Below are 20,230 nucleotides of genomic sequence, written 5' to 3' on the forward strand. Positions count from 1 at the left end.
TATCACAACATCCTCAAAAGTTCCTTACGGGGCGGGGGGGGGGTGGGGGGTGTAGCTGAAGCTGTGCTCAGCTTGTATTTGCACTGTATCTCCTAATGCTAACAGATTTCCTGATTGTCAGGAGCAGTGTCCTATATATTGTTGGCAGTTACCAACAAAAAGAAATGGAGACATTATTCAGTCTCACAGGGTGAGAACATCAGTGCCAACATTTTCAGCTACAAATGTTCATAGACAAAATACTGAATAGATGAAGCAAAGACTACAGAATAGTTAGGCTATAGGGCTGATAGTAGGCCATACCAAAAAGCCTCATTTTATTCTAGTAAATATGACTGACCAACTTCCTCAAGGTTTTCTGAGTTTTAAAGGTCAGGAACAACACTTTGATCTTAATGCAGATTTACAGCATCTACTAAGTATGTATTGATATGCTTAGCATAATGCATGTGCTAAAAGTGCATTGAAAGGGACACTTACTGAGAGACCTAATGGCAAATGACAACGCTGCAGACAATTAACATATTAAAAAGCATATGTCTGTTATTTGGTCCTGCCACATTTTTGCTGATGGGTATTTCTTCACTCAGTGAAAATAACTGTGTTATCCTGAATGTTGTTAGGAAGCAGGCAATAGATCTTTCTGTACTCCCAGCATTAATGATATTATTTTACATTTACAAATAAAATGTGCTTTTAACCTACATTAACCCATTTTTAAGCCATCATAATTACTCTCACAAGTCACAGGTCTTTCATTTCATTTGCTTCATCTTTCTTCAAGTGAGCATTTCTGTTTATGTTCTGTTCTACCTATTCTAGGTTGTCTTTAAACAGAGTGCTTGAAAGGAGTGTTCACTTCTATACATTGCAAAGCTTAACACTGAAGAGTTTCACCAAATATTTTTCCTAAATGAACCATTTAGTTGATTGCCTCAAATACAAGGAAATATATGCCTTTCTTTGGTGAAAATATGCTGAAAAATTCTATGTAATGAATATACCAATATGTTAATACTGAAGTGACGGGCAGAAATATCTACATTGCACAATTTTTATCTCAGATGAGTGAACGTGCAATAAACGCCACTTTACAGTTTCAAAATTAAAAAAAAAATAAAAATCCATGTTTTCCCTATTTGACAATTAACACCCTTATATCAAGGCACAGAGAAGTCAACAGGTTGTTCTTGTACGAGTTTGGAAGGTGGATTATTTAACATCTTTTATTTTGCCATAAACTTGTCTCTGCCACCCTGATCCTGGGTCACGGAGTCGGGAGTAGACAGAGGTTTTTCAAATTCTAGCAGGTCTGCAGCTGTTCGGTTTGTTACATGACCAGATTAATCCATGCAAATCCGCCTGCTGAACCTGCATTCTAAGCAGACAGCATCATATCACCCTCCCCAGATACAGCATCTATTTTCCATATTGTATGGAAATTCTATAGGATGCAAACAAAGTATGCTTGAAAAAGCACATTGTGATGCATACAGCATATGAATTAGCAAACAAATAGCGTCATTTGTTTTCAAATTTAAAAAAAAAAAAAAAAGACCTGTATCAGTTGGTTTCATAAGCAGCAACAGAAAACATTGTTTTGTGCAGTTCTGCTCTGAAACTTTTAGTCCAAGATAACTTTTTAGAAGGCAGTCTTGGAATTCAGATACTGTGTGGTAGAAGATATCAGGTAAAATGCTGGCGGGTGTTACAACAGCACAACAGCATGATGAAGCAGGGAGGGACGAGGATATGTTAGACAAAGGTAGCACAGCCAAGTCCCATCCATCTCACTGAGTTATTGGTATGGCATGGCACCAACTGCTTGCAAACACTGATCAAGGGTGCATATTGCATATCGCTAATGGGTGTTGAGAAGAGGTGTTTTCAGGTGCCTATTAAGAATGAGAGCAATTGGAGTTGCGCATAAAAACATGAGGGTCAAGTATGTGATTTGCTGATCAACTGTAATAGATGGTGCAGCAGATGGATAGGTCGGGTGACGCTACGCATAGAAGAGGCCAGTACAGATGGTACTGCGCATGATGGTTATCAGGTACCAAGAGCTGAATTTCCAAATCTGGGGAAATCTGGTTCCCTGCTAACACTGAAAACCATCCTTATGCAACAAGTTGGAAACAAGGAGAAATAATTTCACTGTGTTTATCTCCTGGCTACTGGGAAGCTTACGAAGATGATTGTACCGTTCTATACCTTTTCCTAACCTTCTCTTTCTTTGTTATGAGAATAGTCCTGTATTCTTTCCTGGCATACATACTGGTGCTTTTTCTCAGGAAATAACTCCAGCCTTTTGGGCTGCTTTTATGACTCTGAAAAAGTAAAGCGAATGTCAATTTTTCCTTTTTTTATTCCTTTGATGATTTATAAATGATTCCGAAAAAAAAAAAAAAGTGTTTGGACTGGATCATCACAGAATTAAATTCCAGGAATCTGGGCTGCAAATGGGCTTTGCACTGAATAAAATAGTTTTGACTGTAATGTTGGGTTTAGGTTTGGACTAGTGAAAATGGCTGATTAAATTAATTTTAAAAAATCACCAGAAGCTTTGCTTTTGTGGAGTTGATGACCTTTCCAGAAGCTGGTGGCAGGCTTCTTTCCCCAGCCCCTCAAGCCAGTGGTTTTTAAACTGTTTTCAGAAGGAACTCTCCAGTGAGTTATTAGGGAGCAGTAGTGTTTGTTCCTTGGTTAACAGAGTGTGATTACGTTATTTGAAAAAGAGACTCGGTTACAGGGGTGGTTTACACATAATTCATATAATTGAAAACCAGCATATTCAACATGGATATACAGAAAAAGAGAAATATGAACTATGAATAGACTCATGTCAGTAAAAAATGAACAAGTCTTGTCTTGTTTTATTAAACATTAGGTTAATCTTTGTTGTCACTGTAAAACAGCAACAAACCAACTCAAGACCAAGTCTCAGGTTTATTTTAGATTGCATCCTGAGGCCAAATTCTACTGAAAGCTCTAGAGATACAGTGCAATCTTACCTAATAATAGAGTGCATTTGTCTGAGAAAATACTGGAAAAGCAGCAAGGTCTTGTTTTCAGGTCTCAAAACCTGCCATTTCTAGATATCCTTTCAATGATTTATGAAGAATTGAAGCTTCCTTTATAAAAGGAAATTATTTCATGCAGTCAACATCTCCAAATTGACTGTGAAGTTACAGTCTAGAATAAGTGATACTGTAATGATGAAAAGCTGCTTGAAAAAGTTTTGGACATTTTTGATAGCTTTAGGTGAAAGCACTGTCATAGAGGATCCGACTCAGTTGTTAGTGTGCGTTTGCAGTATTAATGGAAATTTAAAAGTGGTGCAAGAACTGAGACAAGTCATAGGTCTGAAAATATAGTAACAAGTATCTAGAGTAAAGCAGATGTTCAAACTGACAGTTTTCACTGACAGCAGCTGTGTGATGGGCACAAACAGAATAAAGGTGTAGTCCTTCTGCAAAAACAGGTGCCTTTAAAGCAGAATCTAGAAACATAATATACCAGAAGATTTCCACAATGAAATACTAGAATTCCCATTTCAGTTGTTCTGATTTGTAAACCGGATTCATTTTTGTGGTTGTGATCCATAATTTATTTCAAGATTTTTTGGAAGAATATGAATTGGAATAAGCTTTATATTTATCCCAGTCAGGCTTGGTGGCTGTCTCAGCCAAATTCTGTAATGTTTTCTGGAACTTGAAGCTGAAATTCAATGGGATCTTTATGCAAGATGGAGAATAAATATCTAAGTCAGAAATAAAGACTGCTGGTTCCATTTAACTTTCCCTAGTGATATAAACAGATCATCTGGATCTTAATACCCATCTATAAGGGCAACTTACAACTAATTTCAGACCTGTGTGGTACTGTCAAAGTTTCCAGGCATAACTTTTATTACTTATTGCCAACAGACAAAAGGTAATCTCTCAAGTTTCCCAACATGCAAGAACAGTGTTTCTAGACTATGGCACATGCAGGAGACAGGCACTCTGAGCTCATGTAGAAAAGCTGCGGGTTTTCTACACCTGTTGGAGACTGGAAACAGGTTTTCTCATTTCAGAGCAGACTGCTCTTTGCTGATCCTGTTTTTGTGGTGCCTGAAGATGCAGTTCCATAGCTACAACTAAAATTAATTGAAGAGAACTTCATCCAGATTTTTAAAAAAGCAAACACTGGTAGTCTTTTCTTCCTAAATTTTAGTGGGCTTTTGTCATTCAGTTTAACAAACGACTAAGACATCATGCTTAAACACTTTGGTACTCTTTGCCAATATATAAATCTATAGACAATGCTGAAAGCTGAGTGGCTGTATCCACTTGTTCAAGCTGGGCATCCACAAGCTGGGATCTTCAGCTACCTCCAGACTCATACAGTTTCTTCTGCTTTGACTTCCTAGTCCTGGGAGAAATGTCAAATCAGGTATACAACTATCTATACCAACTTCAGGTATACCCAATTCTGTAAACGTTTTAGAACATGTCAGTCAGAGATTGTTTCATAGGTCTAGGAAACAGGCACCAGTGTGCTGGGTGATGTTTTCTTAAATTCTTACTTACATTAAGGGAAACCTAGCTTTAAAAGTTTTTTACCTCATTTGAAGAAGGCTGAATGCAGGCCTGCAGTTGCCTTAGTACTCTAAGCCTAGGAGTAATTGTTCTGTTTTATCTAAAATAGATAAATATTTACCAGGACAGGTGTTATGATCAGCTCTTCCAGACATACTATAGGAAAGAATTTTCTCATTCTCTCTGGTCCATTTTAACAAATATTCTTAAAGATTTTACAAAACACTTTGTACAATACAGAAAGCTGAACAGCTCAATTTAAAGGCACCGTATTTTACATTTCCTCATAGCCACATATTGCAATTATTATGAACAAAAGACATGACAGGACCTCCTATATCATCAGTGCAAGCCCTTGCTACTGCAGACAATTTTGCCTTATAATCATATTCATCGCTTGTTCTAATGCTATCCAAAACCCAACTGGTTTCTTTACATGCCAGCCCTTACAAAAGGTTCTTCCAGAATCTTTATGTCCTCATTCCAAAGGAGACTTAACCTTTAGCCAAATTTTTATGTCTTGTGCTTACCTATACCCATCCGATCTTGTTCTAGAAAAGCTACCTCTTACCTATGCTTGCTTACATTGATTCTTCTTTCTTTGACTGCCGTTTTTCACTTAAAGGAAAAGCCACGTATCCACTCGGTGGTGCTGCATACAGCACTGCACTATGAAAGCCTATGGTATCACTCCCATCCCCTCCAGCATTATCTTACTTACTTTTACATTTTTTACATTAGTCTTTTCAATCCGTTTGAATAGTAGCTATCAGGTTAGCTGTTGCTAAAAGTCTATATCCTGCTACAGCAATTATAGCATTAGTTAGAAAAAGTTGTGAAGATAACTAATTTGCAAACTGCAATCTACTCAGTCACTATTGTAGAAAATCTGAGGAGCTCTGAAAATAAGATTGTGGCATCACTACGTAGCTCTGTTCTCAGTGTATGAGGTATGCTGTTATAAAGTTTCGTATTTTGTTGCAATCACACAAGAAGATTAATTCCATTGAGGTTATGATTATGTAACACTCATGATGCTTCTTTAATTTATAAGGACACAGATATCAATGTAAAGACATTGTAAAAAAAAAAACACCTCAAAAGGCTAGGCCAAAAGAAATAACTTTTCAAATATCTTTAGTGTAGCTGCCCGATGATGTGTATTTAAGCAATGGAAACTAATCTCATCATGATATATGGGGATTTTGTCCTTAACTCCCATTAACGCTAATAGGAGTTAAGTCCATAAATCCCCATCTATCACTGTAAGAATATAACCTTTCTCCCTCATTTTTGCATGAACCTGCAATTTACTAATACTTCATTTACAGAGACAAAAGCTACAGTGAACTTTAGAATAACTGTTAAATGAACCCGAGTTAAGAAAATAAAGGATTTTCAGATTGTCACCTTTGTTCCTAATTTCTCTCTAGTCTAGTAATGCGCTGGAAAAGTTCTCCAGTACAAACACTTTACATGAAGCATTAACCTTGAAATTCTTTCCTTGAATATGTTTGAGTTATTTTGGCATCGTTTAAAAATTCAGTTCTGCTCTCATGTCTTCATTCTGTTCTGAATACTTGGTACTTCGTGCACTCTGGGTTTACATTTTTAATTACAATAGCCAAAGTAATCACTCAGCGTAAAAGAGCTGTGCACTCAGATTTTTTTATATATCATACCCATACTGCAAAGATAGATCCTAAATCATATCCAAAATGGTGAAACCATTTTATAATACTTTAAAATTAAACAGTAAAATTATATAATTTATCAAAAGAGCTTGTAAGAATCTGTTTTCTCCATAGTCTTTTTCCTTTTCCAAAGAGAATACACAGCATGCTATTAAATACGGTCATTAACAGCTGGTAGAACAAGAAATAAGAGGCTGTGGTTCAGGCTTTGATTTTCTTTGAAAGCCAATACAATCACAGCAGGGTGTGGGCTGATATGCATTTTTTTTTACTGACATGCCCCTCCTTGTGTCATTACTGGCATTATAACGATGGTGCCAGATCCCTCTTCCTGACCCCCCACCCTGCCCAAATCCTTCTAGAGTTTAATACCAATTTACAGAATAGTAAGATTCAGCATCTCTGAGACAGTTTGGTTTCTTCAACAGCACAAAATAATCCTGATGATTTCAGAATCTGCCTCACTTACATAGTTCTCAGCAGGCCCGGTCACCTCCTACAGCACAGAGGTCAGGTTCGGTACCTTCACGCACTCCCAAGGCACTTTCCTTTGTCCCTTCAGCTAGTTAACCATCTTTCCCAGGAAGCACTACCCTGCCATCGAGACTCACCAGACAGGTGTCTCCAGACAGGGATGGACAGATTGTTGTCTTCCTCCTTCTCTCCAGTTTACAGGTAATCCCAGCTCACAGGCTTCTCTGCTCCTCTGCCACTAGTGCTGCAGCTTGCAGAGGCTTTTACTTTCTCAACAGCTTCATCCAGGGCTTCTGACACAGTGAAGCCAACAAAAATCAGCTCCTGCTAGCTGCAGCCTTCTCCACAGTTCGGAAAGGTCCCAACTTGCAAGCCCCTACAAAACGTTAGCAAATCCTAGGAGCAAATTTAATCCCCTATCTTTCTTTCCCAGAAAAAAACAGCCAGCTACCTCCTCAAAGCATTTCTTGTCAGAGACTGTGAGCCAGTGTGAACAGATATTGATCAAACACTTTATCACAATCATGAAGATATTGAAGGTGAATTAAAAACAAATATATTGAATACACGTAACTGAGAAAAAGTATGTATTCGCTATTTCTTCTTTACCTGTTTCTACTGATAAAATAATAACCTTCAAAAGCAACTCTGGGTATTCTGAATTTATTCCCTTGCTTTAAAAAATAAGCAGTCTTTACATTGCTTGATCTTTCAGTCACTAGTTTTCTTTTTCAGTTAATAGATTTACAAAATGTAAATGTATAGGAGCATATGAAAGCTAATTTATTGGCATAACAGGATTAAAGAAGATTTCTAGTCTGCGTTCCATCTACAAATATCGTGTGCTACAATATGTGGGATTTCTCACAATCTTCTTTTTAGTTGCTCTATCTTCCTTAGATTTAAATCGAATGAGGGTTTACCTTCTTGATTCCTAGAAGGATTGAAGGGATAGAATACCGAAAATTTGTTGTTTCTAGTCAGTCTTTATTAGTTCCCTGGTTTGCAATATATTTTTTCTTATTTTGGTGAAAATTATAAAACTGACTACGCTACAGTTTCAGAAAACTGAATATATAAAATACATAATTTGCATGCCTTGATATAACCTATATTATATATAATAAGTAATACTATATAATAACACTTTTCATAGTATATGTTTATACTTTACACTGGTTAAGTCTGTAATTAATTTTGGATAATTTTACTGCAGTTTTTAAATATTTATACTAGACCTTACTGTGTAGCAAGACTGTTGCCCAGCTTAGCAAAATGTAGGAAAAAAGTTTCAGATTTGTGCCCGTGACTGCTGTTCAAGCGTGAATGTAGGATTACAAACCATGATATTTGAGATCTATCAAAATAAGGTTAGGATTGGCTTTTCAATGAGTAACCTCTACTTCCTCTCCCTTCACCGTGGACCTAGCGGAAGCCCATGAAACTTGACATTTCCTCTTCCTCCCTTGCTACTCATCTAGACCCACATGCACTGGTTCATGAAAGGAGCAGGTTAGGAAATGGATACTGAACGGAGTTCGTGCCTGTTCAAGTTTTATTTAGTTGCCTAAGTGCATTTAGTGTTTTTAGAGTTGGCTTTAATAATCCCTAAGAGTCCCTGGATTATGTAGGCTGGTAGACATATCATAGGACTGCAGGAGACATGCATCTTTTTGAACCAGCAGCCAAAAGGCAGAATATCGTAGGGTTTTTCAAATGCCACTAGACAACTTTGTGTAGACAAAGAAAACGTTCCCTTTCTCTGCAGTACTGGTACAGTTTCAATCCACATTAACTTTTATATGTTGCCATGGCATCACTGTAGAACCTCTAAAACAACATGATTTTCCTGACAGACTTCTTGGTGTGCTTTATGCCTATGAATAAATTTAAATACAACTCATATCTAATCAAGTTTGTTTAAAGTTAGAGATATATCCCTTCCCACAGCCCATTTTAGAAGGTGTTTAAGCTTCTGGAGTTAGCAGGCCCTGTTTCTGGACTTGAGCTAGTTCAGCTTTACCTTTTATTTTACCCTATTTCCCCTATTCTAGACAATGTCGTATTTACTTACCAACATAAGCAAGGCTGCAGGCAAAGTTAGTATGGAATTCCCAAATTCCTATTTGATCTAATTGGGTTATATTTCCCTGAGGAGATGAAACAAAGGATGATTTCAAATACATGTTTTCAATAAAGAGTTCTACTATTAGACCTTTTAGTCACTCATTGAAACTAGTCATATTCTAAGCGCTAACATATAAAATGTATTGATAACAACATGGAATATATAGCATCAACATTTCATGTGAACAAATGAATAATCTCAGGAAAACTCTACTTTTCACTTAGCAAGAAATACCTTCTGCTGTTAGAGCAAAAGCATCTTCAGGGACACATCATTTGTCTGCAGAAAAACCCCCAGAATCTTTTGTTAACTGAGAAGATGGCAAAGATCAATGAAGACAGAGGCTTAGTGCATGATGTTTGTTCATGTAATTGTCATGTCCATTTTCATCTAATCCCTTATACTACTGCTTGAAAGTGCAAACATTTTAAAAGCCCCTGAGCTAAAGCTTAACTAAGCAATTACATTGAACAAGTTGCAAAATGTGATTTTAGTGTAATGAGTTAGGAGTTGGGAACACACAACTTCCATTGAGAATGGAAGTATTATACTCAATCTTCAATTAATAAATATTCTAGGACATGCAGTAAGAGCTGTGACAAACCTTATTATACAGTATGTCTGTACTGTGTTTAATTTTTTTTGGAGAGTAAACATCCTTGCTATTATAACTAGCTTTGACTTTTGATATGACAATTATTTGTAAGCACAGAAACTAAAATCCAGCCATTGCTACTGATAATAAACCAGAAGAAACACCCAACACTAAAATTAACTAAACCTGTCCATTTTGCAATGTTTCCATCCTAAACCCTATGGAAAATAAGTAGATTTTTGTAGCACACTCTTGAATTCAACAGATTTTGAATGTTTTGTAATAAAGACAAGGGAGTCAGAAGCTAAAAATCACGGAGTCCTCACAGAAACTACTGACTATATTCTTCTTCTTTTAGCTATGGGTTGAATGACAAAGACTGATAGCTCTGTATTAATAAGCATCCTGTAAGTGACCCCATACTTTCAGTAAGGGAAAGACTGAAACAGAGTAGTGACAGGACAGTTCTCATCCTCCAAACCATTAGCAGTGATGGTAAATGAGATATTACTCAAGTCAGAAGAAAAGAAAGCAAGCAACATTCATCTGTCCTGGGCAGAAAGTTAACAGAGGCCATGCCACTTCAGAATCCAAGGTTATGAAGGCAGGTGACACACCTAGGAAGAGCACCTGGTGAACAAGTAGTGTTTACACTTATTTGCTGAACTCTGAATTTTTATTTTGTAAAGGAATCTGAGATGTCTGATATTACAGATAGCAATTCTGAAGTCCTAGTTTTAGCTAGCTGTTTGCCAAGTAAATTTTAGTTCTATTGACTACAATATCCATATTGCTGGGCAGCTATTGGAGTGAAACTCTGCAAAGGAATTAGGCAAAATTTAAATAAAAATGTAACAAAACTATTCAGAGGACACCCACCTGGATACCTACTAGTTCTGAAGCATAAGTAAAACAAACAAAACCAAAAAAACCAACCAAACAATAAAACAGAAAGATTAAAAATAATAATGAACACCTTAAAATCTGCTTTTATACATCCATGGACAAAGAAAGAGAGAGCTCTTCATCCAAAATCCATCAACAATCTTCTCTGAATAATTCAAATAATTTCCTAAAGCTTCCTGAGATCAGAGGCAAGTTAGCCCTCACCCAAATCCCCAAACCATCTGGCCTGCCCTACTTAATGGAGGGGGTAAGAGCACTCACCATTTTCAAACTAGTCTAGGATTAGAGCTTTTATCCAGGAACCGAACAGGCCTTACTGCTCATCCTCAGCCTGCAAGTGCTCAAATCTAGAGAACCTAATCACCAACAAAGTGCTTAGCCAACTAACTTGAGGCAGGACTAGTCAGGAAAAGTTTCCATGTCTTCCTGTACAGAATTGCATACTTGCCCTTATACAGCAAAATTACAAGAATCACAGGATTAGAAAGAAAAATGGCAAGAGGAAGGCTTTCTCCTAAGGCCCATCGATGACGACGTTCCTTTCTGAGGGAGGAATCCTGTGGTTCTGGAAAATTCACAAAGTTGGTCCTTACTGAGGGAGTTGTGCAGTACTGCAGTTGCTCCCAGCCTCTCTATGGGTTCTGTAATTCGAGTGAGAACAATAAGGTCATCCTTAGTTTTACCCACTGCCAAAATCAGTTCTGGAAAGAGAGCTTCCACCTACGGAATTATCCAGGGACAGATCATCAGGAAGGATCCTGTGAGTCAGGCAAACTCTTTATCATAATCAACAGCATATCTACATTGCTTCTTATAATGAATGCCCTACAGCTATTCAGTACAGAAAAGCATGTTCTTAGGGATGTTTGGCATTAGTCAAATCTTGTTACTCTGACACAGATTTGACGTGTCAATTAAAGTTAAGTACTCAGTGATCAATTTAAATCACATTTAATTTCTCTTTAGCTGCTATGGTAAATCTCTGACAGATTAATGAGTTACGGTTAATGGTGGAGCACAGAGTCTGTTGCAGTTTGTTTTCATTCATTAATTGAACTGCCATACAGCATAGATATATGCACTATCCTTGCTGAAGTTGAGACCTGTAATAATGCAAAGATGTAATAAAAAATAGAATCCCCTTATTTGCAATAATAAATCATGACAGTGAAAAGATCACTAATGTTTATTAGCATGATAAGCAAAAGTATGAGCCATTTCAGTCCAGCCTAAATTTATTGATAATTAAAGATGTTCTTGATCTTAGATTTAAAATGTTTTCTCCTTCTAGTATTTACTCTTCCACATGTTTACAGATGGCAATCAAGTCATCAATCAAGTTATAATGCAAGTCCTTTGTATTACTGGTTTAAAGAAATCAAATTTTCTTGCCTACTGTCAAAGAACTGGCTATCCTGTCTAGTCCTATATCATCCTTTTCTGCACCTACTTCTATATATTCTTTTTCTGAACATGCATGACTACAGATGAGGCCTCTCCATAAATCATCTCAGTAATCATGGAATTCAAACTATTAAGCATGAGGAAATATGGGGGAATCCTTCAGATTACATAAACTACATTTATATTTCTCAAATATCAGTGTGAATTTCAAGGGTGCCCTCCTACTTTGATTTTGCAATGTCATTGGTAACCTGCATGGAAAATGACTTACCAATTTGAGGGGCTTACTTAACTTTACATACTTGAGTTTCTATACTAGGGAAATCTCATCAAAGGCATATTGAAGTCATTAGCTGAATAGCTTTTGGTGCAGTCTGAAATTTTCAGATATGTAAAGGAAAACTAAGGAAACTCCATCAATTTACCCAAAGTAATTAGGTTACCTAAAGACCAGCCATAGTGCTTAGTGCCAGTGAACAAATTAAAAATGGAAAATGTTATTACCACAAAATACTAATCTGCCACAGGGCATCCTGTCTAATTATAGTAATCAAGGCGGCAATAAAAAGAATGTCAAGTTGCATGTTTTTCAGAGACTGAGATAGCAACTTTAAGAAATGTCACTAGTAAAAATTAAAACTAGTAAATTCTCACCAGTAAAAATTAATGTGTTTTGTAACATAGCAGCTTTTCAAGTACAGCAGTGAGAATGAGAAAGCAAACCTGAGAAAGAAGGCAACTATGACAACCTGTATCCACCAAGTCCCCACATGGTACTACCTTTGTATTGGTATAACAAAAGCCAAAATCATTTCTCACTTTTTGTGAAATTTTCTCCAATGGTTTTCTAAAGTAAAAAAAAATAAATTAATTCTAGCTATGGTAAACCAGGACAGCTCATGTTCCAAGGGGAGAACTCATCTTAGAAACTGCAAAATAAAAAAGTTAGTATTATGTTTTTACTGCTGTTTCATAGCAGTAACAAGTTTAGTACTATACTGGATTGTGCAGCAATCATCTGGTTGAGAAAATAATCATTTTCTGCTTAGTTTACCACTTTATCTTCCAGGCATGGAGTTAGTTTTAAGTCTAACTTTTTTTTGCCATAGTATTACATCAAAATTAAAATATTAAAGGTAAATTTCCAAAAGGCTTTTAATTAGCCTGTTAAAAGTATCCTAATTAACAAATTACATCAAGATTAAGAAGTCAAAGTATATTGAAGATAAAATGCATAAGGCAACCATAATATTTTGAAGAACAAAGGTCAAATATGTTTTTCATTTACCCAAGAAACAAAATGGAAAATGAAGTGACATATGCTCAACAACATTCCTTTTATGTTGGTGTACCAAGGATGTTGTGTTGAAACATGAAACTACTAATACCATTTCACTAGCAACTGAACACCTGATAACTCAGCACCCGAATTTTTTTTTTGGGGGGAGTGGGGTGGGGTAGGGTGGGGTGGGGCATAGAGGGAGAAGGCTGGTAACACACACAAAACTGTTTGACCAAATAGTCTCATTCTCTATGGGGTGATACACAAATTCAATAAAACAAATAGCCCACTGTAGTTACAAAATTATACTTACTTTGAAGTAGCTCTTCAAGACATTGGCTACCTTTTTAGGACAGGACTCCCTTGGGTCTTATTCTTCTTGATACATATTCCTCTCCTTTGTAACACCTACTTAAACCATGTGAATTATTCCCTGTTCCCCCAATGTCTCTAGTAGCTCTCTCTCATTCTGCCAGACTTTCACTCCAGGTCACCCTGCTAATTTTCATTCCTCACCTCGGCCTTCATGTGAGCAGCTCTTTCCAGTATGTCTGTGATATCTTCTTAGGAACAGAAGATCATATCCAGCTCTCATTACAACAAAATGCCATAGTTACCAGAAAAAAAATTCTTCACAGGAACAATATTTCTCATAGTGCCTTTAAATTTACTCTTAGCAGTGTTCTTGGAAAGTTCATAGAATTTCCATGTTAAAATTTTACAGTGAGTTAAAACAAATAAAGCAAAAATAAGACAAGTCTAGATTTCACTTAGATGGATATATTAGTCAAAATTATAATAGTATTTGGGAGTGCAAAGGTAGCGTTCTGGAAGATTATTCACTTATGCATGAAAATTTGATTAACTGTTCAAATGACAGCATTCAAAAATGGTGAGAGCGGGTGATATGCAATGTTCAAATGAAGGGCATATTTTGGAAATTTGCTTTTATATCTCTTTCTCTCAGATCTAGAAGGATTCCACATACAGTGCATATTAAAAATGCATTAAAGAAACCAGTGAGAGTTAGGCAATTAATACCTTGAGGATTTGTACAAAAGTTTTCATAAAGCAGTCTAGCTATATTCTGTATGCTATGGGAATATAGCTCTATCTGTATCAGTATAATGAAGAAGAAATCAACATATTCTGTAAGTATTTTAGATTTTACTGTGTCCTGGAAATTGCTAATCAAAATGTTAGTATTGGAGTCCATAATGGCCTCCGCCTCAGCATGGACAGCAAAGAGCAATCACCTGATCTCCCGATTTTTATTTTATTGAGTCCTATAAAGCAGATGAACAGTATCCTGACCCTCTAAGAAAGTTCACCCTGTGGCTAAGGGTTTGAAGGACAACGGAGCAAGTGCAGACCCATAAAGCAATCTCATTCTGTAGAACCAGGGTATGGCAGCTGTTCAGACGATGGCAGCCTTGAGGTTATAGAAGTGGCTGTGGAAGACACCACGTGCTTAAATGATGATTTCTCTCTCCCCTCAAGGGACCTCCCCAGCACAGAGTTATTTGAATTAGGAGTCACCCCTCTGGGCAAGTAGCATGTGAGAATAGTAATCCTCTTGTAGGAGTACAAATCAATTCTGGCAGTTTAATTCTGGTCTCTGTGTTTGCATCAAACAACCCTACTTGTTTAAAGCAGTTAAGCCTTATGCTTACAATGTGTAATTATAAGCTGAGGCAATGAATACTTGTCCTTCATACAATAGCAATCAAATGTGTCTCTTTCCTTTTCATAGATTAGGAATTTTTTTAGTGAATAATGAGAGCCAATTTAAGTCAGACCTTTCAGGGGGGATAACAATGAGAAATAGCTTCAATTGCTTCAGTGAAAAATTTAACTAGGATGTTTTTCATCTTAAAAGCTGGAAACAATTTAAACCCATAAAATTTAGGCAAACTGACATACAGAATAGCTTAATATAACCTCAAACAGATTCCTCCATTTTTCTTCCTCCATTTTCTGTTTACATTTCAACTTTCTGCTATGAATTTTCACCTGTTCTGTTTTATACATATGAGAAATACCTTACTCTATAAGTAATCCCACTCTTAAACTCATCATATTCTACAGAGAAAAGTGAAATAAATAAGCACACTTCAGGTTATACAAATTAAAAGGTAAAGCTTGGGTTTGGCTGAAGTGCAGGTGAAGTCCTGAGAGCTGCAGTGCTCACACCCAGTGTCCCAGGTTTAGAGATAATGTTTTCTTCAGTGCAAGTATTCGACATGTTGGGACAGGCAGTAGAGCCATCACTGCTCCCACATCCTACTTCTTCCTGGTCTTTTGTTTGTATACAGGAATTTGGAAGGGGAACTGGTACTACATGGTATTTGGGATATCATGCAAAGAAATAAGGGTATTTCAGGGGGTAATATGTCCTCTTGCTGCATGGAAGACACCAAAAGCTCAGTTCTATGAACACTGAGGCACAAGTCTGTCTAAGGGTTTTGGCTTACTTTAGGAAAAAAAAAAAAAAATTTGTTTCTACATCTGTAAAATACAATTCCCTGGCTCTGGTTTCATCATGCCGTGGTGCTAATTGTGAAAAATACCAACAGCTTCTCTTATGAACCTTTTATGGCTCTTGAGGCTGTCACTAGCCATGATGAAAAGAGAAGGAAAATTTCCTTCATTCCTTTTCTGAAAGGGGGGGGGGGGGTGTAACAAATTAACTATTTATTTTTAAAGAGCGATTGATTAACAAAACCTGTCGTCTAATGTTATACACTTCAATTTGGCCAGAGAGCCTTTTTCGTGTCTGCTGAAAACAATAATCTGAATTAATTTCATTCTCCATGTGTAGTTTTCCACTTACTGGCTTTGTCTTGAAAATTTAAAAGGTTATACGAACATAAAATCATCTACTGGGACTTTCTTTATATGCTATGCAGTATTTTCTGATTATCAAGCAGAAAATGTTTGGTAAACATGTTTTTAGCATATTTGGCTACCCTTATTCAAGCCGAGTAATTAAACTGACCAAAACAAGAAGATATAAAACACTATTTCTTATGAGTAAATGTTGCATATTGAGGTTCTGTCCTGGTTTCAGCTGGGATAGAGTTAACTGTCTTCCTAGTAGCTGGTACAGTGCTGTGTTTTGAGTTCAGCATGCGAAGAATGTTGATAACACACTGATGTTTTCAGTTGTTGCTCAGTAGTGTTTAGACTAAAGTCAAGGATTTTTTCAGCTTCTCATGCCCAGCCAGGGCACAAGAAGTTGGCACAGGACACAGCCAGGGCACCTGACCCAAACTGGCCAACGGTGTATTCCATACCATGGGACGTCCCATCTAGTTTAGGAACTGGGAAGTGGGAGGGGGGGCAGGGAATCGCTGCTCGGGGACTGGCGGGGTGTCGGTCGGCGGGTGGTGAGCAATTGCCCTGCACATCATTTGTACATTCTAATCCTTTTATTACTACTGTTGTCATTTTATTAGTGTTATCATTATCATTATTTGTTTCTTCTTTTCTGTTCTATTAAACCATTCTTATCTCAACCCATGAGTTTTACTTCTTTTTTTTCCCGATTTTCTCCCCCATCCCACTGGATGGGGGGGAGTGAGTGAGCAGCTGCGTGGTGCTTAGTTGCTGGCTGGGGTTAAACCACGACAGGTTCCTGTTGTCCTTTATTATGTCTGTTGGCATGAGTCTCACAACTGTATGGCTGCATGTTCCAAATTTCGTAAGACCAAATATTAATACGACACTGGAATTTTAACAGTACGCACAACTTCTACACCAGTGGGGTTTTAACTAGTTATTCTAACCACTAATCAATACTACCCATAGTTATTGGCCAAATTATATTGCTCCGCCTTGAACACTTCATTTCCTATTTTGAATAAAAAAGATTTCATTTTAAAATTAAGTTTCATTGTCTTTTTTAACAATAAACAAGTGATGTTATTTAATTCTATTACATTCAGAAGTGTCACGTAAGCTCTGACAACCAGCCCCCATTTCACCTCAGCTCCTAACATCTTTTTTCTATTTTATTTTTAATCTTCTTTCATTAATGCAGTAGTGCAAATAATGAGGAAAATCATATTAGGACCAATAAAAGCATAGTCCTTATGCTCAGTGTCTCAATTCTCTCAGTTCTTGATATAATGTAATGAGATGATAATACTTGCTTTTATTTAAAAACAAGTATGTTCATCTTTCAAAGTAGTAAAGTTTTAAGAAAGTGTCTAGCCATAAATACAACATTCTGTCTGACAGAGAGTAGATATGACTCCAAAATGGCTTCCAGAAGTTCGAAGCACTGTACTCGTCTTTTCTATAAAAGCATCCTTGACTAAGACAGGACTGTCTGTAGGAATTAAGGTGACTCCACTTGTACCTGAGCTAATTTATCATAAGGACTTATATGATCTCCGCTCTATTTGAACAGTGGAAGAACATGTGTCCTCCTCAGACAGCTGTATGGTAAACTACTGCTCACACAATTTTCAATAGGGAACTGAGGCACAGAAAATCTAAGTGGTGGGTCTAAAATGTGTAAGGATTAGAAAGAGAAAAAAAAAGAAATTAATTTAACTTCCCTTACAGCGGGAGAGATTCTCATTGCCTAAGAGAGGGAAGTAGGAATGCCCCCGCCAGGACTTGGGCAGAAAAAGGTAACTCCATAAAACTCTTTATGCTTCTCTCATTTTGATTTCAAGACAAAGCTGCTGTAGGGGTAGAGTTACATGGAGTTATATGAACTATACATGAAGGCTGGATTTCCTTAGCTTGGGATGTTTTCAATTGCCCTGAAATGCATCTTTATTCTTATCCATTGTGCCCCCACTAATACAAATAGGTATCATGCTGGCATTCAGCTAAGTAATTCTTTTGTCATCCACAGATGGACAGGGGATTACATGGCTAAGAAATGAAATAAAAGCTAAATCCCCATGCTTGATAAAGCTTTGCTTGTCTTCTCTTTCATTCAGGATTACCGAGTGAACATCTTTCTCCGTCAGAATTGGAATGATCCACGACTCGCATACAGCGAATATCCAGATGACTCCTTAGACTTAGATCCATCCATGCTGGATTCAATTTGGAAACCTGATTTGTTCTTTGCAAATGAAAAAGGTGCCAACTTTCATGAAGTTACTACAGATAATAAGTTGTTGCGAATTTTCAAAAATGGAAATGTACTTTATTCTATCAGGTGAGTCTCTAATCAAATGATTTTTTTCAGATAGAAACTGAAAAGTGTACCCAAGAATTGCTAATAAATATCTTCAGTTGCTAGTCATGCAGAACTATCACTAAAATAGTTGTGAGTTTTGAATACAGAACTTCATCATCATTACTGTTCATTCTTAATACTAAAATAGAAAATGATCCTTCATTAGGCATGCACATAATAAAAATAATAAGAAAAGTATCTTTGCCATTTTAAAGTACGGATACTGAGCGTAGAGTTGCTAAGACACTTGCACAGAGCAAAATAATCCTGGAGTATTATAATCTGAGCTGGCCTATGTATGAGTTTCACATGCTGTAGTCTCCAATGTAATGACAATCCAATGTTATTTCTTTTTCACCTTTTTGGATATTGCAGTTGCACTTCAACATGGAAACATGACCTGTTTGGGGAAGCATGACATTTAAAGAATAGTTCACTTACTGCTGGAGATGGAGGGAAAAGTGGAAAGTAAACTTTTGAAAAGGTTTAAGAAGCTATAAGCAGCAATCATAAGTATTGACAAAATCAAGTTATCTTACTTCTTTTCTCTTCTTTTCTCCCCACTTTTGTTTTATTAATACAGACATTAGTAGGCATTTTACCACTATCTTGAAAAACCTGATTTAATGAGAAACACATTGGATATAAATATACTAATGACCCATTAGGCATGATACAGAATTGGTATTAATACAGTGACCTACTTGTACAAAATGTTACACTTTTCAAAATAAATATACCTCTCATCCAATAAGCGTTTTGCTTTGCATGCTTTTGTGACACTGTATTAGTGGGTAATTGGACTTTTGAAGAGACATCAGGAATCTGTAGAACAATTTGTATACTAAGAGAAAAAGAAAATGTTTGTGGCTTGCGTGGAATGTCTCAGTGGCAAGGGACTCTCCTTCCTCCCTCCTTCCAGTGCAAGTGGGCAGCATCTTGTCAAGCTTACACTGGGAGAAAGGGTTGGGTTAAAATTCCTCCAAGTATTTCATATCCAAAAGGAGGTTAGCCTGCCAGTCTGGGAACATAATCATTCTTCAGTGTCACAACATGTATTCTGTCACTAGAAACAGATGGAAAGCAAGTATAAAGGATTCCTTCTCCAGACCCAAGTAGAAAGTAGAACTAAATCAATTCTCTCCAGACTGTCTGAGTCGCCCTGAGAGGCACTGGCAGTTGTTCCACTCTAATCAAACAACTCCTTCTTCTTGCCCTACTTCCTCCAGATATGTACAACACAAAGTACAGACACCACCACTCAACTGAAACAAGTTTGGATTGCAACTTCAATAGAATTCAGACCCAGTTCATGGTCACACGAAATGGGGGGAAAACCAAAAACATCAGAAATATTATAATATTAAATTATAAAAGCAAACATTGACTGTGATGAAACAGATGCCAGATAGCTCCTCTGTTTCTTACGGAGCCAGAAAGTTTATGTTGCCATGATTTAATTAAGAACTATTACAATTTCTGAAACAAATTTAAAATCATATAATTGGCATCTAGTTGAGTTGTTGTGTGAATTTGAGTCAGTTAAGCTTTTGATGAGGGGAGACATGCTTATTGCTAACTTGCCGATATTAAGAGAAAAAAAAAAGTTTCTAAATTTGCTTTTCCTTTCATTCCCTAATGTCCCGTCCCCCCCGTCCCCCCCCCCCAGTTGCATTGGAACGATTCAGACAAGAAAATAATGAGAAGGGTCCAGTTCCTGATTCAATGAATACTTAATATAAAATCCTAAAATATTTACCAAAGCACAAAGTAAAGTCCAGGTGCCTCTTCTCTGAAATGACTTGCCTTGTTACTAGCCTACTAATCAGATTTTGCATTTGGAACCATTTTTAGCATGGGAATAGAGCCTGGGTCTGAGTTCCCTACTTGGACTCTCCCCCTGCAGCCCTGTCACTGACAGGCTAAACAGAAGGTGCAGCAACAAAGAATCAAGAAGCTTT

The 20,230-nt window shown here is 37.0% G+C and overlaps 1 protein-coding gene across 3 annotated transcripts in view; it reads left to right on the forward strand.

The window, feature by feature from the left end:
* Nucleotides 1-20,230, forward strand: part of GLRA3 (glycine receptor alpha 3) — a 99,615-nt gene that overhangs the window by 31,301 nt on the left and 48,084 nt on the right. For all 3 annotated transcript variants that reach the window (XM_049796035.1, XM_049796026.1, XM_049796042.1), the window contains exon 4: nucleotides 18,025-18,248. In XM_049796035.1, the coding sequence (XP_049651992.1) occupies nucleotides 18,025-18,248 (224 nt within the window). The remainder of the gene's footprint in view (nucleotides 1-18,024; nucleotides 18,249-20,230) is intronic.

The sequence above is a fragment of the Accipiter gentilis genome, chromosome 3 (assembly GCF_929443795.1).
Source record: "Accipiter gentilis chromosome 3, bAccGen1.1, whole genome shotgun sequence".
Classification (NCBI taxonomy): domain Eukaryota; kingdom Metazoa; phylum Chordata; class Aves; order Accipitriformes; family Accipitridae; genus Astur; species Astur gentilis.